This window comes from Balearica regulorum, chromosome 13 (genome assembly GCF_011004875.1).
Source record: "Balearica regulorum gibbericeps isolate bBalReg1 chromosome 13, bBalReg1.pri, whole genome shotgun sequence".
Classification (NCBI taxonomy): Eukaryota; Metazoa; Chordata; class Aves; order Gruiformes; family Gruidae; genus Balearica; species Balearica regulorum.
Window position 1 is genome coordinate 2,804,387 of NC_046196.1, and position 18,606 is coordinate 2,822,992.

At 48.3% G+C, this 18,606-nt stretch overlaps 2 protein-coding genes across 3 annotated transcripts in view; one reads left to right on the forward strand and one right to left on the reverse strand.

The window, feature by feature from the left end:
- Positions 1-4,368, forward strand: part of ZCCHC14 (zinc finger CCHC-type containing 14) — a 51,964-nt gene extending 47,596 nt beyond the window's left edge. For both annotated transcript variants that reach the window (XM_010313101.2, XM_075766067.1), the window contains exons 12-13: positions 37-1,509; positions 2,518-4,368. In XM_010313101.2, coding sequence (XP_010311403.2) covers positions 37-1,509; positions 2,518-2,573 — 1,529 coding nt within the window. In that variant the 3' untranslated portion in view covers positions 2,574-4,368. The remainder of the gene's footprint in view (positions 1-36; positions 1,510-2,517) is intronic.
- Positions 4,369-7,640: 3,272 nt separating this feature from the next.
- MAP1LC3B (microtubule associated protein 1 light chain 3 beta) lies at positions 7,641-17,298 on the reverse strand. The gene is made up of 4 exons (XM_075765202.1): positions 17,018-17,298; positions 14,104-14,159; positions 11,542-11,648; positions 7,641-9,520 (listed from the first exon to the last, which is right to left on the reverse strand). Exons 1-4 carry the CDS (start codon positions 17,055-17,057, stop codon positions 9,346-9,348), a joined length of 378 nt encoding a protein of 125 aa, XP_075621317.1. The 5' UTR covers positions 17,058-17,298; the 3' UTR covers positions 7,641-9,345.
- Positions 17,299-18,606: the final 1,308 nt, after the last annotated feature.

The window sequence follows — 18,606 nt, forward strand, 5'->3', positions numbered from 1 at the left end:
TGAAGCAGTTGTGTTCATAGATGTTTCTGTCCCCAGGTTTAGAGATTCACTTAGACGGTTCAGAAAAGGAAAAGCCAGTGATGTTACTGAATCATTTCACTTCGAGCTCTGCCAGACCCACGGCTCAGGTCTTACCAGTGCAAAACGACGCAGGCTCCAATCCGTCCGGCCACCACGCTCTGCCAATGCAAATGATGTCAGCGGCCTCTACTCATATCACCCCCATCCGGATGCTAAATTCGGTGCATAAATCAGACCGCGGCAATGCAGACATGAAGCTACTTTCGTCGTCTATGCATTCGCTTTTATCTTTAGAAGAAAGAAATAAAGTTTCTCCCGGACCGAGGGGTAGCATAAAAATGGAGAAGAGCTTTGGAAATGCAGTGGTGGACGTAATGGCTGCATCTGCTCCCCACCAGCCCTTGCAGGTGCTGTCAGGGGCTGCTGAGAACAGCTCACCCACATCCACGATTAACTTTGGTCCTCGAACCAAAGTCATACATGCTTCGACTCTGGACAGAGTGATAAAAACGGCTCAACAGCCAGGATTAATAGTAGAAACGAGTACTGCTGCCACTGTAACATCCAGCACAGTCTTCCACGTGGCTCGTCCACCCATCAAACTCCTGGTGTCTTCATCTCTTCCTACAGATTCTGCCATTGCCGGACAGACTTCCTGCTCCAGTAATATGCAAATAACGGTGTCCCCTGCAATAATAAATCCCCGGACTGCTCTGTACACAGCCAACACCAAAGTTGCCTTTTCTGCGATGAGCAGCGTGCCAGTGGCGCCAATGCAAGGCAGCTTCTGCGCAAACAGCAATGCAGCCTCCTCCAGCAGCCACCCCTCCACGTCGTTTGCAACCATGGCGAACCTGCCCAGCTGCCCCGCACCCAGCTCCAGCCCCACGCTCTCATCCGTCGCTGAGAACAACTTCTACAGCAGCAGCAGCAGCAGCAGCAGCAGTAGCAGCAGCAGCAGCAGCGGATCTGCAGGGAGCATCCCGGTACCAAACCAGAACCATCACCACCATCACCACCAGCAGCAGCAGCCACAGCCGCCTGGGTGCATGGTGTGCAGCTCCTGCGGCTGTAGCGGGAACTGTGGTTCGAGCGGGATGACCGTCAGCTACGCTAACTATTTTCAGCACCCGTTTTCAGGACCTTCAATGTTTACTTTTCCATTTCTGCCCTTCAACCCTTTGTGTAGTAACGGCTACATCAACACGCAGCAGTACAACAGCAGCACGACTTTCCCCGTGGTCCACACCGCCTACAACAGCGGTATAGCACCGGACTCCGTAATGACCGGGCAGTCGACGTTTGCGGTACCGCCGATGCAGAACTTTATGGCAGGGACAGCAGGGGTGTATCAGGCACAGGGAATGATGGGAAACAGCAATGGTTCGAGTCACAAAAAAAATGGGAATCTCTCCTGTTACAACTGTGGGGCCAGTGGTCACAGAGCTCAGGACTGCAAACAGCCTCCGATGGATTTCAATCGACAAGGTAAAAGCAGGTGGAGGGATGGATGCAGGACGCGGCTGACACACAGAGCGTTGCCTTTAGCCAAGGGGAACGCCTGCGGACCCGAGGGCAGGAGGGAGCCTGGCGGCACTGCCGTGTCTTTCCAGTTCTGACTCGTGTAAAAAAATCTGGTTCTTGGAAGCTGGTGGTTTTGAGCTATATTTACAGAAGTTGAAACTTCACTTTTGTGCAGACCCAGCAGGAGGACGGGGCCCACGTAAGGCCCTGGGTCAGACCCGGGTGCTCTGCGGGGCCCGTGCTGGCTTCTGGGAAGGGGAGAAGCACGCACAGAGGGAGGGAGGGAGGGAGCTTCTGTGGACAGGTTGCAGAGGAATTGTTGCTGCTGCTTTTATACCTTGTCACCCAAGTCATCTTTGGTTGTAATTGCAGGTTCCCCTGGAAGCTTACAAACTGAACATCTCTGTTCCCCCTTTCCCTTCCTCCCCAAAATAGTAATAGAAATGCAGAATTACTGTTTGAATGCCCTTGAAGGTCCTGTGTTTACCACTATACTTATTTTGTAGGGCATGTTGCTTACGTGGTTACAGCACAGGCTGCTCCAGGAGAGGGTTGAAATCCTTAATTCTGGGTGGGAAACAATTAAGAGAGAAATGCTACTTTACCGAGAGCACTTTCTAGTCCCATTTTCCTTTTTTATTTTGGTTGACATAATCTGCATGTGGTGTAGGCTTAAAAAATTAAATACAAACTTTTGACTGGAGCGAACAGCACTGAGGTCTTACATTTTACATTGTGTCCTGTCTGTAGTGTATGTCTGTATTCGCTTTTATACGGTACAGACCAGGTCTCGAATATTTGACCACTATAAATGAACAAGTGACTGGTTCGGAGGCAGCAGTTTACAGCTGGTGTTAGGCTGCCATAGTGCCTTACGTGTCTATTAAGAAGCAGGTTGTTTTCGAAAGTTCTGAGACGTAACGGGTGTGAAAAGGTTGATGATGTTTAATTCTTCTGTTTCCTCTCCCCCAGGTACGTTTAGGCTGAAATACGCTCCTCCCTCTGAAAGTCTTGACTCCACAGACTGATACTTTATCTGGCAAGAAAATACTGTAAGCCATGGAGATATAAGGAGATTGAAATACAAAACTGAGACGTCCAGTTGCTGTTAAGCTTAAATGTATTTTTTAATCCAAAGGTGCTTTACTTTATTAGACTAGGTAGAAAATCTAGCTTAGGGGTGCATCAAACCCATTTTTGATTGCCAAATTCAAGCTTGGATCTTGTTGTTGGAACTTCTGACTACGTGTCATAGGACCGATGCGTACTGGATGGATGGTGGAGCTGGTCAGGCTGCATTTTCTGTTGCAAGTACAACATCCAATGTACTTTTTTTGCTGGAGAACGTTGCCATATGCGGACTTTCTAAGGCGAAAGGTCTAACTCCAGGGCAGCTACATTCTGAAGTGGAAGCTGGAGGCTGAAGGTAGGAGCGGCCGTTCGCCAGAAGGACTTTGGCACCCCTGGGCTAGGTAAAATGTCTACTTTTTTTCAAAAGTGATCAGGCACTAATCTCTGGGATTTTTAAGGATTGCACTACAGAAGAATGTAAAACTCTTCAAGCTTTCTGCACTTTTAGCAGACAGTGTCACTCCGAGACCAGTGCAAGAGGCAAAGAAGTTCCAACTTTTAAAAATTGGCACCAGCAGGCTATGTGACTTAAATACACAATAAACATCTTAAGTAAGTCTCTCCTTTCCCTTCCAAAAGAACACACACGGCAGTTTCGGTTCCTTCTGGAAAAAAATTTGTGCTTCATTGTCTCACTTATTACTAGATAGTGCTGGGTTCCCAGCAGTGGAATAAACTTAGTTTCCAAGGGTCCAAGTCCCAGAGACTCCAGAGTCATAAAGGCTTCGAGGATATTTTCCTGTAATACACAAAACAACCTTTACGTCCTGTTACTGTATATAGGTCTCTTTCACAGAAACCTTATTATTCTGCTTTTGTAAATGAATTTTAAACCATCCTTTAAAAAAAAAAAAAAAAAGAAGAGAACTCTGGCAGCAGAGTTTGTAAGCTTTTGCTTTACTTTATATAAAAAAAAACCCCAACCCTTTGACTCCTACCCTGAGGCTTTTGCTACAGGATTCAGAAGTGGTAGAAGTCAAACATGTAAAAGGTAGTAAACTTCATTATTATCAAGACTTTGAAGGATTTATTGTCAGCCTCCTTCGTTGCAATAGATTGTAGATGACTAGCTTTGGTGTTAACTACTTAGCGTACATAATTTGTGGGTGACAAATCTAAATTAGGACTTGAGAGGAAGCCAAACAAATCTTGAACTGCTAATTTGAAACAGTTTGGTCCTGTCTGGTTGAAAGAAGATACTAATCCTCGTGGCTCACCCGAGGAATTTGACAGCATTAAATGGGTGAGGCCTTCTCTTGAAAATGTCTGACATAAAGGTATTTGCATACTGTAATTTAGAAGACACCTTTAAAGTCTGAAGCCTTGTTTACACTTGGAGGTATTTCTTACACCAATTTAAACCACACCAGGATGAATAGTATTTGTAGCGGCGCAGCTGGCTTTCACTTGGAAGCGAGGGAAGTCCTCTCCGAGAAGGAGGTTTGCGAAGCGGTGCGGAGCCGCCCTGAGGACACGGGGCCTTAGCGAGGAGGAGACGTCGGTGTGAGGGGGTAACGCAGTAGCTTGACAGTCGAGACCTTCCTGGACCGTGTCGATAGGAAAGAAACGTTGTGGGCCATCCTTCGGTCCTGCCGTCTCAGCGGGCGGGCGGCAGCCTCGCCGGGGAGGCGAGCAGGATAAACGAGCATCACCGCAGAGGCACGGTAGCGCGAGATGGCCAGAAACCAAACTCGGTCCAGGTAGCGATCTGCAGCTCGTAGCGGATTTGGCTTTATGGAAACCCAAATCTAAATTTGCATATAACGTTTGGTTTAAAAGAAAGCTAATTTTTATTCCTATGCAATGTGAAAAAAAACAAAAACCACCAAACGAAACCCACCCAGATTTGCGTATTCTCAGCCCAGCTCACACTACCCGCGGCATTGCGCACACTTGCAACGCGTCTGCTCGCTCTGCCTGCGTTCGAGGCGGTTCCCTGTGTTCTAACGAACAACCTTCAGACCTACAACACTAAAGCGATGAGAACTGACAATGCAATTTACTTTGCCTTAATGAGCTTGAGACAATGGTAGGAACAATCTGTCACGCTGTATTACGCTGAAGGAAACCTGCAGTTTTTCAGTGACGATGTTTACTATTTACAGCTTTGAGGGTCTCTCCAGTGGCCTGGAACATGTGCTGAAAGCCAAACCTTAACATTTATTTTATTTTTATTTTTCACTTTTTTAAAACAGTATTTTAAAACTGAATTGTATTTAAATAAACTGTATTTCAACACACATGCAAGTGTTAAAAACCCTCTCAAAATAGCAAAAATCAACAGCAAAAAAAAAAAAAATTTTATCAGTTGCATTTTGGTTTAATGCCCAATGTTGGGCACACAGTCTCGTCTAATATTCATCAGAGTCGAAACCGTAACAAAAGGACTGTAAAACTGAACTTCTGTCCAGCAAACTGTTTCATTCCTTTCTTCAGAGCTTTCTTTGGGATTGTTTCCTTTGTGTAAAGTTAAGGCTGATGTTTCTTCAAGTGGCTTATGTGTACTTCGAGGTAACGTTTTGAAATGGTGAAGTCTGGTTTTAGATTCAGTTTAAATTCAGAAGTCTCAATACCTTAAAGCAACTCGAGTGTAACAGAGAAACGTTTGATGAGCCAACAGCGATGGCAGAGCCCTCCCTGAATCAGAGCGAGCTGTGGCTTCAGATCTGCTAGTGACCGCTGTCCGCTTTGTACCGGGAACAACCAAAGTTGGTAAGTCTGAACAGAGCACTTTAGTTCCAGAAAATAATCTTTAATCCATTTTTAAAAGGCACAAATCCATCTTTCCCCCCCAAAAAAAGTAAGGCAGCTTGTTTTAGAATAGTAGTTCCAGCTTCACTGGCTTGAAAGAACCAGTTCTGAAAACCTATTTTTATACGTTGAAAGATGGAGATTTCAAAGAAGGCTATTTATTCTTATCTTTGTCCTAAAAGTATAAAAAGAATTAGTTCTCCAAATGGATTTCACCGTGGAATAGAAATGATTTTTAAGCGTAAGAGAGAAGGGAATCCCGAGTCAGCTCCCTGCAGGGGCACGGAGAAGTCAGCAATGAGTCTTCCCTGGGGGGAGCAGGCGACGTGCGGTGCAGTTTCCAAAGAGTTTTCCATTTTGGGAGCGTTGGTGATGGAAATACTCAAAATAGGATGGAATTTCCAGCAAACTCCTCCTCGCGCTGGCAGTCTGCAAATTAAGCATTAATAAATCTGCCAGGCTCGATGCTAACCAGCAGGAGAGCCAAGAGGGAAGCTTCATTTTAGCAAGTGAGGTGTCGATCAGAGTGTTCCACAATGCTTTTCCTTAAAAACACGTCACACTCCGCTTTTTGTGAAACTTTCTCATACCACAGTCCTTAAATCTCGGCAAATTAAGCACCAGACTTCCGAAAATTAATGATCTAACAGTAGACCTTTACCGTTACCCCAAATTCCCTTTCACGCTATTTCTCGCAGACGAGCTTCAGGGTGAAGGTATTAAAAAACGAGACGTAGCCTGTGGTATTCAGAGTGCAACACTCCTCCCCAAAATAAAAAATGCCATCATCCGAAACCCCCACACAGGGGTTAGCCGGCTGTTTGTTTCTCGGAGGTCAGGGACACTCGGAGCCGTGGATTCGGGGGAGTCAAACGAGCTGGATGTGGGCAAATCCGGACAAAAATCCACGAGAATTTGCCAGAATCTAGAACCCACTTTTGCTGGTTGAGGCCCCGGTAACTCTGCCCGGCACCACCTCGTGTAATAAACCCTTGGAACAACCCATTCGCTCTCGTCATTTTATTCTTACGTAAGCAAGAAACGTGTCGGTACCGAAGCAGAAAGCAAATCCTGTGTGTTTTCAAGTGCAGATTAACAGCTTCTCTTGGACATAACTTTCCACTAGGAATGAAGGAAACTCCTGCTCCCATTTGAGCCATTTCTTTTACTTCGGTCAATTCTAGTATTACGAATTGTGCATGTAACTTTATAAATATTTTAAATAGTTTTGTAAATATTTAATATTCAGCTAATTTGATTTTGAATTGTAAATGTCAAGTATTCTGGTATTGGGATTTTTATGTTTTATTATACTTTGTTAAAAGTAAAATTGTACATTTTTAGAATGTTTTTATCTGAGTAAATTTAATGTATGGAAAATAAAGAGTTAAACAGAATCCCTTTGTTTTTTTGGTTTGGGGGGGGTGTTTAATTTAAAGGGGCTTCATCTGTGTGGGGGCTTCTTCAGCTTGGCAGTTACCAGGGACTTGGTTTGTTGTGGGTTTTTTAATTCCCTTTATTACTTTTGCTGTCTGTCCACCCACAGCCATCTGCTCGCGAATCGCCGATCTAGCACAGCGCTTGCAATTGCTCTCCTCGACTCAGCTCCCGGCCGAGCCCAAGGAAGCCCAACTGCTCCGAACGGGTTTGGGCTCGTGGTTTGTTACCGAGCGTGGCCACGGCCTGACGCCAGCTGCCCACCTGAGCCCCGCAGCTCGCCGGAAAGGAAGGGGAAACCAGGGGAGGATGAGCAGGGAAGCTTTGCGCCCTGTTCAGCAGGGAAGCAGCACCCGAACCCTCCCCGGCTCTGCTCCGATGCAGCCACAGGTCGGGGTGAGCGAAAGGGATCGCCAGCACGCTGCGTCCCTGAACCTTCTGCGGCCGCTGCCTGGGGTCCTTCCTGACAGCAGAGTCGAGAGCGTTGGGAGGGAGAGGCTGGTGGAGCAGGGGCACAAACAAAACAGGGATATGGAAACGCATCCCTCCGTGCCCACGCAGAGGGCAGAAGGGTTTTACAGAGCGCTCACAGCTGAAATTCCTCCTCCCGGAGGGCAGCAGCTCCCTCTCGAGCTGTTAATGACATCAGAGGTTTCAGTATTTGTCTAGTTCACCACCTCGTGCATCCTGAAGCAGGCGAAGCAGACCTCTCTGCGCCCTTCCCTGCAGAGACTCGAGTTCAGAAAGCTGTCTAGAAATAACCACACAAGCCATCATTAAGTCGGGATGTAATCCATCCATATCAGCACTGTATTAATTTTAAAAAAGCAACATTTGTACAGGAATATCAGCCAATCACGTCGTAATTACAAGTATGGTTGTCAGTTATGAGTTAAACAATTTCTTACACGAACAAAACTAAACATAGAACAAGCTGCATTTAAAAGTTTACGTTGGAGTAAAAACACAAAGACCAATAAAAAAATCTGAAGTAAGCGTTGTGAACGAGATGCATGCAAAGAGGTGTAGGTAGGTACAAATTTTACACCTTATTGAGCTAGAGTGCCAAGACGCAGTAGTATTGCTTCTTTTTCCCCCCGTTAAGAGTAAATTAGCTTCCAGTAACAGATGTAGTTAGTTCACAGACACATAATATACACGAGTAATCTCATCCTGCTACGTTCCACTTAATGACTCTAGAGGAAAAACACAGAGATACCCTAAGAGCTGCCTTTCCTCTGCACAGGACAGTAGTAACACCAAGGTCTTCCAAACCCCACGCGAGTGGCAGACTTCAGTGATGGAAAAAAAAAAAAAATAATAAATCATTTGTTCGTCAACTCTTGACAGCAACTCCTGGCCGCGAGCTGCTTCTAAAAGCGCTTCTCCCTGACTTCCCCCTCGGTGGTAACATGCAAAAAATACAAGTGCCAGACTGGTTAGGCAGGGTGGGTTGGTAATTCCGGTGGCGTGTCCGAGTCCCAGCGTTCGGCACAGAGCTGGGCACAACAAAGCCGCTCGCCCGCTCACGTCGGAGGGCTTCGACGCGCCCGCCCTGCCAAGCAGATGGGGACGGCGAGGATGGGCAGCACTCCCGAGGCCACGAGCGATGCGGGTGCCGCTCGTGTCTGCGGTTACACCACCATCGGGCAGCCCCTCGCCGCCGGGCAAGGACACCGCAAACCTCCGGGCTGGGGGGGGTGAGCTTTTGGAAGCGAGCTTTTATACCAAGTGTTTCACTGCACACACAGGCATTGGAAATTCATAACGGACTGGAGTTTATTTCAACATTACCTGTCCAGGTGTGTATTTTACAGTTAAACACTTCTTAAAACTATGATAAAGCTGTGGTGTTTGGTATGAGTATTTCAGAAACTGGCACCGGTCCTAAGTTTGCGGAGCCACAAAAAAAACAGAGACAAAAAGAGTTGTGCACCCCCAGCTCACCCCAAGCACTTGCCTTAACTCACTGCAGCACTGACATGAGTCTCACTGAGCTGCAGAAGACAAAGCTCCACTTTGGAACTTTAAAACACATTTGCTCTCATGAGAAGCCTTCCCATTTAAAAAAAAAAAAAAAAAAATAAAAGCTTTAAGGAATCATAGGGAGATTTTCCAGGAAACTGTCACACGAAACACTTTAGCTCCTCCCTGGCGCCTGTTCGCTTGTTAAAAGTCGATCGAGTGTCCCTTTATTTGCAATTGTCACATGCACAACTGGGTTCCATTCATAAAGTCCAGAAATGTAAATGTGCCTGTGTGGAATATTACAGCAGGTTTCAAAGCTGGAGGTGCTCGTCTGTACTGTTTAATAGTCACAAACAAGGCAAGGTAAGATGAGACACCTGCTAAAGCAAGACTATGCTACGGTACTGAGAGCACAGGTGACATCCGTTTCTTTCCCTGGGGTGTGTGTGGGGAAGAGCGGGGGTGATGGCCAAGGGTAAACCAAAATCCTAGGCTAGAAGCCGCTCGCGTGTCTTAGACAAAAGATTGCACTCCGAAAGTCTCCTGGGAGGCGTACACCATGTACAGGAACCCATCCTCGTCCTTCTCGCTCTCGTACACCTCGGATATGGGCGTGGAAACGCTCACCATGCTGTGTCCGTTCACCAGGAGGAAGAACGCCTGGTTGGAGTTCAGCTGCAGGCGTCGCCTGTTGGGGGGAGGTTGGGGGAAGGAGTTTGATAGTGATAACGATGCATTTCCACTCACGCTAACCAAGGCTTTAGGACAGACAAAACAACGTCCTCCACCACTGACAGCAGTAGGATGTCCCCGCCCAAAGCAGCCCTGCCATTGGAGAAGGCATTTGCTTCCCACCTCAAAGCTGTATTAAATTCTAAGTCTGGCCAAATACATCCACTGACCCCTGTTTCACTGGAGAAGCTACGCTCCACAAGAGCGATACACTGAAGCGGAAAGGAAGAGGAACTCCTTGCCGGGACGATCCCTGCACACCCAGCAAACACCCACGGCCTGTGGGACCTTGCAGCTCAGCTCAGCTGGAAATGTAAACCCAGGCTGACCCCGAGAGATCCGTCTGAAGACAGGGAGGGAGGACGGGCAGAGCTTCTGCGCAAAGGGCCTGGACCTTTTAAACTCAGTCTGTCACCAGCTCTGTAACAGCCCACATTTAACCCTCTTGCATCTTGCCCTCTCTTCTCCCTCCCCGAAGGGCACGGAGTGACAGAATTCCCAGATTGCGCGGCACACTAAACATTCCCTTGGATCATTCATTCCGGTTGGGGGGAAATAGGTATTTGTGCTAAAGTGCCTACTGGAAAGCAGGTTTGCAGAGAGGAGCTCTCTGACTGCCTCATAAACCAAGTGAGCAAGAGGAACTCAGACGTGTGGAGGTGCAACCAAAGAAAGGAAAGAACAACAGGTCAGAAGAGCTTCATGCTGCTTCCGCTCACTGCTGAGGAGCAGCGGCAGCTGGAAACCAGGATTTATTTCCCCTCCCTGCCACAGCCCTGGAAAGGACCCTCCCCAAACCAAGCTCCAGTCACCCCAGAGACAGCGGGCTGAGAGAGGCAGCAGCGATCAGGACAGGCTTTGCTATGCTGGCTGGGGACCAAGCCCAGCTGAGACCAAGTCACCTATTAACAATGAAACCAATGAAAAAAGGTGGGAAAAATCCTTCAGCTTGCCGTTAACCTTTCCGCCCAGGGCCTTTAATGTTCATGAGAAATTCTGGAAGACTTGAGCGATCTGGTTCCTGCTTCCTAAACCCTATCTCACCTTCTTACTCGTGTAAGAGCTGGGATTTGCTTGCGACAGTTTTTGTACAAGCCTCAGGGCAGGGAATTGTTTGGACACGTGGGACAACTCTCAGCTTTTACAGCTTGCGGCCTCCAAGAGCCAGCTTCCTGCTAGACCGTGACCAACAAAAAGCAAACTCTGGTTTGCTGCTAACTTCCAAGTTTACCGCTTGAGAACTCTCACTAATCAAATACTCCTTCTTGACATTAAGCCAGGAGAAATGCACTTGCAGCAGAATTTCTGACCACAATTTTAGACCACACAACTTCCACTCCATGGCTATTTCCCCTTTGCCTTTTCTTGTCAGCAAAGCTCAAGCACCAGAGCAGAACGCTACTCAAGCCACAGTCTGTGCAAACAGCTGGGAGAAAAAGACACTGGTCTGAACGCATATTTTTTTTCAGGCCTTGACACTATCATTGAGGGAAACCTCATTTCACGATCAAAGGATACCAACATCAACCCTAAGCAACAGCTCAGAGCTCTGGCTATGAGCCCAAACTCCCCTCCAGTGGGTGGGAAGAGGCAGGCACTCTGGAGAGGGACTCCCAGGCAGAACACCAAGAAGGCACCCTAAAATAGCCAAGAAGGAAGCACTGGGGCCCTGGGCCAGAAGCACCCATGTTAGACAGGGATTCATGGCCCCAGACTCCCTCCTACATCTCCGGGAACCAGTTATTTCTCTTGAAAGCAGACTAATAACTCAGCTCTTTTCAGAGGTTTGTTGGGTTTTTTTTCAGCAAAGCCAAAGGAAAAAGCACCTTCTCATGAATTTGTCCCAGTGATGATACTAAATGCTTGTTAGATGAATTTTCCATTTAAAGAGTTCCCAAATGCATACACCAGGTGGGGAATAACAAAGAATCATAGTCTCAGGCTGATGCAGCTTACACTGAAATCACAGCATACTACCTGATAATTTTGATTAGCTCGCTCATGTTGACATGATCTGGCACCAGGAACTTGGTCTTATCCAGAACTGGAAGCTGCTTCTCTCCCTTGTACCTTTCAATGATCACCTAAGAAGACACAAAAGGAAAAAAAGGAGCAGAAGATGTGAAAGACAGAAACGATGCCCTCATCCCCCCCTCATCCATCTTAAACACAGCAAAGTACAAGCATTTATGCTGAATTCCATTCCCCTTCATTTGTAAATGCAGTATCTCAAATCTGAAAAGGAACAATTACGATTATCATCTTTGGTTTGTTCTGTTTGGGAGAGTCACTGCAGGGAGGGGTAACAAGCAGGGATTTAACAGCAAATATCCACAGCTTCAGTGTGGTTTTAGAGGAGTTCATCTGCTGGAATCATTTAATTTAGCACCGAACTACCCAGCAACAAGGAAACCCAAGAAAAGATAAAGCACTCTTCCCGCTACCACATTACAGCGGCCCACCAGGGGCTCAGGCTGCTACGGAAGTCTGCAAACTCAAGCAGTTTTCACTACAATTTCTCCGGTTTCAGGCCATCTCTTTCCAAGAACTCCACCTCCAGATTAGTATGCTATTCCATTCACCTTCCACAGTTACTCTCATGCATGAGCGAAAGCTACTTTTGAAGGGTGGAAAGCCTCGAAGGAGAGAATTTCCTCCTCCTTAATCTCAAGACAGCATGCTTAGGAACCAGTAATTCTGTCAAGATTGTTATGTAGTAACCACTTAATTCAGTAGGAAATTGCAGATTTGCCAATTTAAGTAGCACCCTGCCCAGCAACTGTATATAGTTCCTGCTTTTAAGAAATGATCTCAAAATTCGTGTGCTCCCGTTTCCACAGCCACGTGGGTTTTGGGTTTTTTTTAAATCAATGGTAGCTACGTGACACCATTCGCTTGGATCGTTTCCATGCTCATGGGGTGTGGCTGTGTTCATATTCAAAAGTTGCACAGGTGAAGAGATATTGAGCCAATTTAGTTATACCAGAGAAAGACTTCCTTACACCAGTTTAAATAAATACTGTCTCATTCTGGAAAAAAAACCCAACACTATTTTTAAGAAGGTACACCATAACCGATAGATGGTATTTCCAACACCAAAATGAAGGATGTTGACAGCACAGGAGGGATTTACCATCTAGCGTGACATTGCCATCTCATCTCATCCAGAACTGCTAATGATAATAATGAGGCGGTGACTCAAGCTGGGACATGGACAGGCAACCACAGCAAGCCTCCAGGGATCCCAGCAGGCCTCTGCCATAGCTGCGAGTTTGCATCACTGCACCTTCAGCAAGTTGCTGTCGTACCTCTGAATTTCTGCTAGCAATACGTCCATGGCTGACTAAAAATGAGAGCTTTGCTATAAATCAATGGCTTTCAATCTCTGGTCACAGAGCTTGGGGACTACAGCTAAGTGATCTGTGAAAGGTGGGTGAAAAAGCGATCTTCTGTCAGGAAACAGATTTGTTAGGAAAGGGCCTTTGGGGAAAACTGCACATTCCAGGCAAGTCAGAAAATCTCTGCTATAAAACATTACTTGTTCCCATGCCCACCAGCATAGTAAACCAGCAGCAGCAGCTTCGAGATGAAGTAGTTTAAAGCTAAAGGAAATCTGGAAACCTTTCGGTTTCTATTTGACATGGAGGGAGCAACTGCTTCTGTTAACGAACTTGCACTGTACCTGCAGACAGTTTGCAGGAAGTTTGTTCACAGGAGAATTCTCACTCTCAGGGATCATCAGCTCTCATCACTGAGAACCAAAGGCCAAGGTGTCCGGTTAAATTCTGCCCCCCAAGATCTCCTGAGACTTTCCTTGTTCCACTCGATGGCCATAACAACGGTTGCATTTATTGCTTACTACAGTGACAGCCGTCACACAGAAGCCCTCCAGTTGTGAAGAACTCATCAGCAATAGATCACCATCCATGCCTTTTGCTTCCTAGGATGCTTTGCTTGGCATTTGTAACCTTGAGGATGCCATAAATAAAAGAAAATAAAAATTCAGGCAGCATTTGCAGCTGACCAGCTAAAGAAGAGTGACAAGGTGAGGGCTGATCCCCAGTTTGAGGTGGCCCAACACTAGGTGGAGGGGTTTGACAGCCAAGCAGCATTTCTGGAGACCTCAAGCAAAGGCCCACTTCCCGGAAGGCAAGTGTTTTTGTCTTTCTCGGCACAGATTGGTGAGGAAAGCCATGACTGTCTCTACATTACTGTGTGTTCTTCTTGGTTAGCCTCTGCAGACTCTTCATTTGGAGAAGAAAAACACTGAGATGAGAAGAGCTGAACAGTCAGGAGGAGCTCAGCTTGAAGTTACAACACAGCACACAGGAAACCCCATTTTCTCCAGCCCCCAGCTAGTACCTTGCTTTTACCACACTGACTGCCAGTTACTCATTTGAGAATGTTTCTGAAATCCAGGCTTAATGACCCTGAACAGCCAAATTTTAATTTGGTCTCATCGGGACAGCTCTTTTGCAGGTTTCTAACTAGTAAAAAGAACATGAGACTGGAAATTGAAGTGAAAAGACCCAGACTTACTGGTATTTTAGTTGGATGCTGATCTCGAATCAGTCGTACATCTTCCACTCTTTGCTCTGCAAGAGATTACAAAAAGTCTGTTCAAACATCCACACTTAATGCTGTTATTACCTTATTTCTCCACCCCTGAAGAGAGGGATTGCATGTTAATAAAAGCCACAAAAGCAAATTTAGGCAAAGCAGTTTTGAAATGGGACACCACTGTCACAAGTAAAACCTCTCCTTTGACAGATGATACTTTGCTCTTTACCCCAAGGTGACAAGTACTGCACGCACACTGCCTGGGACTCCTAGAAAGTGTTAGAGGGGAGAGCTTCCTCCCCACGCACACCTCATTTTCTGCCCACTAAAGCAGACGTTTAATCTCATAAATTTACAGCATCAAATTACACCACCCAAGTTAATGACTTAATATCCCGTGCTATTTCTGCGAGATCCCAGAAGAGGAAGTTGTCAACAATTACTTGAGACCTAAGACTAGCCGAAGCCTGGCAGCATCAGCTTACGCCATGTGTTCTAGTATTACCAAATTACAGTTTTCTATTTTGATTATGCCGCACCCATTGTTGCGGAAGCTGTCGGTAGGTTCTCGTGCACCTAGACATTTCACTGCTCTCTGTGCCAGTTTTCAGAATAAAGTTCATCTCTCCTCAGACGTAAGTATTAATAGCACAGATATTATAAACCAGGCTAAAGTACATGTCTGAGCCAAAGTAAACAGGCACAGTTGCTTTTAGAGGCAGTTGCATCTACTGATACCCTGCCTACTTTCAGATTCAGTGAACCCACTTGTAACCTCTCTAGTTCTTTTCAGTGGGCCGGGGCTTTCAAGGCCATCTCCATCTTAGAAACACCTGTCGGAGAGAAGATTTAGTGTTGCATCACAGCTTTAACAGACACCTACCTAGGGAGAGGTGCTGCTCACAGGAGAGGAAGGGATCAGGCCCCGTCAGCCCGACTCACTGCTGGTATGCTAAGGCACAGGACACAGTACCTCTCCGGTCACTTAGCAATAACATCACTCAGCTCTCCATTAGTCCATCTGTTTGTGTGTATTAAATACATCCATAGGCCTTTTTACGAGCCCAGCAAGGAAATGCAACTCACGTGAATCACGGTTTTAAGCTGGAGGTGAATCAAGCAGAACTAAGGCAAGGGGTATGCAAATCCTTCACCTGACTGCAAGACCGAGAACCTGAAAGCCATCCTGCTTCACAGTGCACAGCCCAAGCCACACTCTTACAGACCAGCATTAACACTTCAAGGGCAGAGATTACTAGTCAATTAAAATACTTTTTAAGATTAACTAGAAACACAAGAGATACGGCGAGCGAAAGAGCCCAAGTGTCAACCTAGCAAGCACAGAGAGGTTTAACTAACTTTTCAGCTGAAACAGGTTTATTCTCAGCAATGTTACTCAGCAGAACTCCCTGGAGTGGGAGGAGCATAAACCGCACAAATAATTGAGATTATTGTGTACGGTGTGTTCAAAATCAGGCTTCAGTCAGCCGCAGATAAACACTGTTCTCTGACGACATTAGTTGCAGTGGCAACTGCTTGGCTGCCATCCTAGCTGAACTTAATACCTGCAACAGAGGCTGCTGACAGGCGATGGGGTCAACAACAGTTTTGGAAGACTCGAAGAAAAGGGGCAGCTTAAACACAGACTCTGTTTGATCAAAATTCTCTCTGCTTCAATGCTAACAGCTTATGTTTAACAGAACAGCAAAGACAAGGGTGGGCACACCAGAAAGCTCTCTTAAGCAGCTTGACTTTAACCCAAAGGCAGAAGGAAAAGAAAATCTGGATCAATTACTTCCACCAATTCCATTTTACATACAGGATTTTATAGTTCACGCAGAAATAGGTTACGCTGCCAGTTCTTGTTACCCTCAGAGCGTTTCAGCCTACCTCGCCGACACACATGAACAGATACTGAGCTCTTTGATTGCTTTGGTCCCAACCGAAGCACTGAAAGAAGCGTTGGCACCGCTCTATCAAGGCTGTTCCTTCTAGAAAGAGACTAATCTCATTTCCCCAGCCATCATTACACAGCTCTTTTCAATGCCTTGCTAGTTTTCAATAACCAAACGGAGACAGGAGGCGTACATCCCAGTCCACTTGCAACTCCCCCAGTAGAGAATTCCTCACACCGCGCCAAGTACCAAACGGCAAGCGGAGCTTAATTCTCCTGTCAATAGCGCAGACGAAGCCGGACACTGAGCAGACCTGTCGGGAGGGACGGGCAGGCCCAGCTCCTGGCACACAACGCCAAGCGATGTTTCCAGGCCCCTGGGAATTTTGCAGCCGATATGGATGATGTGGAGAGACCATCTCCCCACGCCGCGGAGCTCACCCCGGCCCAGCACTGCCACTCACTTCCACACCTCGCTGACACCCCCCCACACACCCCCTCCGCACACCCAAAAAACACCCCTGGCCCAAACTTCCAGGCTCTCGCCCCACAGCAGAGAGGCTCCCCCGCCGTAACCGGGGCGGATTAAGCCCCGCGGAGGTCGGCCCGGGGTTTGTTTCCATTTCAGCCCCGAGCAGGCGGAGACTCCCCTTCCGCCCCAGCAGCCGGGGACACCGGCGCAGCCCTCGGCGGAGCCGCACGGCGAAGCCGGTCACCGGGGCAGGGCGGCCGGGCCCGCTCCGGCCGCGGACGCCCGCTGTCAGCAGTAGCCGGCCGCGGCCTGGGCGGCCCGGGGATCTCCGCGGCTCCTAACGAGATCTGCCCCCTCCCCGCCTCGCCGATTCCCCCCTCCCCGCAGCGAGGGCAGCCGCCGTCGGCCTGCCCCGCCGGCCGCCCCCGCAGCCCGCCCGCCGAGCGACGAGGCCCGGAAGGGGCCCGGGCAGCCGGTGGGTCCTGTCAGCGACCCTGCCCTGCCGCGTCCCTTCCCGGGGAGCTCACCGAAGGTGCGGCGCTGCTTGAAGCTCTTCTCCGAGGGCATGGCGGCGGCGGCTCAGCCTCAGGCCCGGCGGCGGCTCTGCGCGGCAGCGGCGGACGACTCCGAGTGCCGGCGCCCGCCCCCCGCCGCCGCCACCGGCGACTCTGCCGTCAGCTGACGCCGCGCGTCACGGCGGGGCGGGCACGGCCACGGCCGCGGCGACGGCGACGGCGACATCTTGAGTGTGGCGGGGCGGACCGACCGCCGCCTCCCTCGGCGGCTCCCGCGGGGCATACAGCCATGGCTGCTTCAGTGCCCTGCCGTGTCCCTCCTCGGCGACACACAGCCATGGCCACGTCAGGGCACCCTGCTAGTGTACCCCCTCAGCAAAAGACAGCCGTGGCCCTTTCAGAGCGCCCTGCCATGTTGCCCCTCAGCGATACACAGCCACGGCCACCTTGGGGCACCCTGACATGCCCTCCTGTCAGCAACACACAGCCATGGCTGCTTCAGTGCCCCGCCATGTACTTCCTTGGTGACACACAGCCATGGCTGCCTCAGGGCACCCTGCTAGTGTAACCCCCTCAGCAAAAGACAGCCATGGCTGCCTCAGAGCGCACTGCCTGTCTCACCTCAGCTACACACAGCCGTGGCCACCTCAGTGCCCTGCCATGTCCCTCTTTGGCAACACATAGCCATGGCCACTGTGTCAGTGCCCTGCCGGTGTCCCCCCTCAGCAAAAGACAGCCATGGCCACCTCAGAGCACCCTGCCATGTCATCCCTCAGTGAAAGACAGCCATGGCCGCCATGCCAGTGTACCCCTCTCAACAACACAGCCATGGCCGTTATGGAGTGGCCCACCATGTCCCCCCTCAACAACATGTGCTCTTAAGCAACTTTGCCTCCACGCAGAGGTGCAAGTTTAGTGGTTTGCCTTCGGTTTGCCTACAGCACACATAGACATAAGTATGCAGAAGCTGTGGCAAAGTTTGCGTTGGGGGAACAAAATTTTAGGGGCAGGTGTTCCAATTCGCTTGGAAGCCCACCACCCGTCCTGGTGCAGTTTGTCAAGAATTGATGAAATCGCAATTTCAGTCGCAAGCCAAGTTTGCTTGCGTTCCTCCTGCAGATACTGCATCGCGATTAAAACCAACTGTTTCCTCCTTCAGCAGCTTTCTGACACAAGCTGTTGGCTGTAGACTTTCAGCTGCCTTTCTTTCTCCTTCTCTCACATATGTTCCCGGCACCGTGTTTTGAAATACAAGAACAATTTTGCAGCAATAGGGCTACACAATCTTGCTGTACAATCCAACTTCTGTGGCTGAAGGGACAGGGAGTTGCAGACAGTGGTGTCCTTATCGAAAGGAGAGGATGAAGGAACAGTTTCTAACCAACTTAGAGATTATCAGAGGTTTTGCATTTTTTTGGGGTGGAACGATGCACTGAAGTTAGAGTGATGCTGCGCTCACACACTGGAATGAGGGTTCGTCACCTAATTTTGTGATTCAGGGTCATACAGTTCCGGTGGCTGTATAATTATAGGATGAGACCATTAAAGATGTGACTAAGCAAGGGAAGAAAAACAGCCCTAAGGTCTATGAATGTTCTGTC

Excerpts from the sequence above, each read along its gene's own strand:
- MAP1LC3B (XM_075765202.1), bottom strand. The coding sequence starts at position 17,057 with ATGCCCTCGGAGAAGAGCTTCAAGCAGCGCCGCACCTTCG. Across the intron at positions 14,160-17,017 it reads CAAGCAGCGCCGCACCTTCG|AGCAAAGAGTGGAAGATGTA; the intron begins GTGAGCTCCCCG and ends AATCTCTTGCAG. Across the intron at positions 11,649-14,103 it reads AGCATCCAACTAAAATACCA|GTGATCATTGAAAGGTACAA; the intron begins GTAAGTCTGGGT and ends GTGTCTTCTTAG.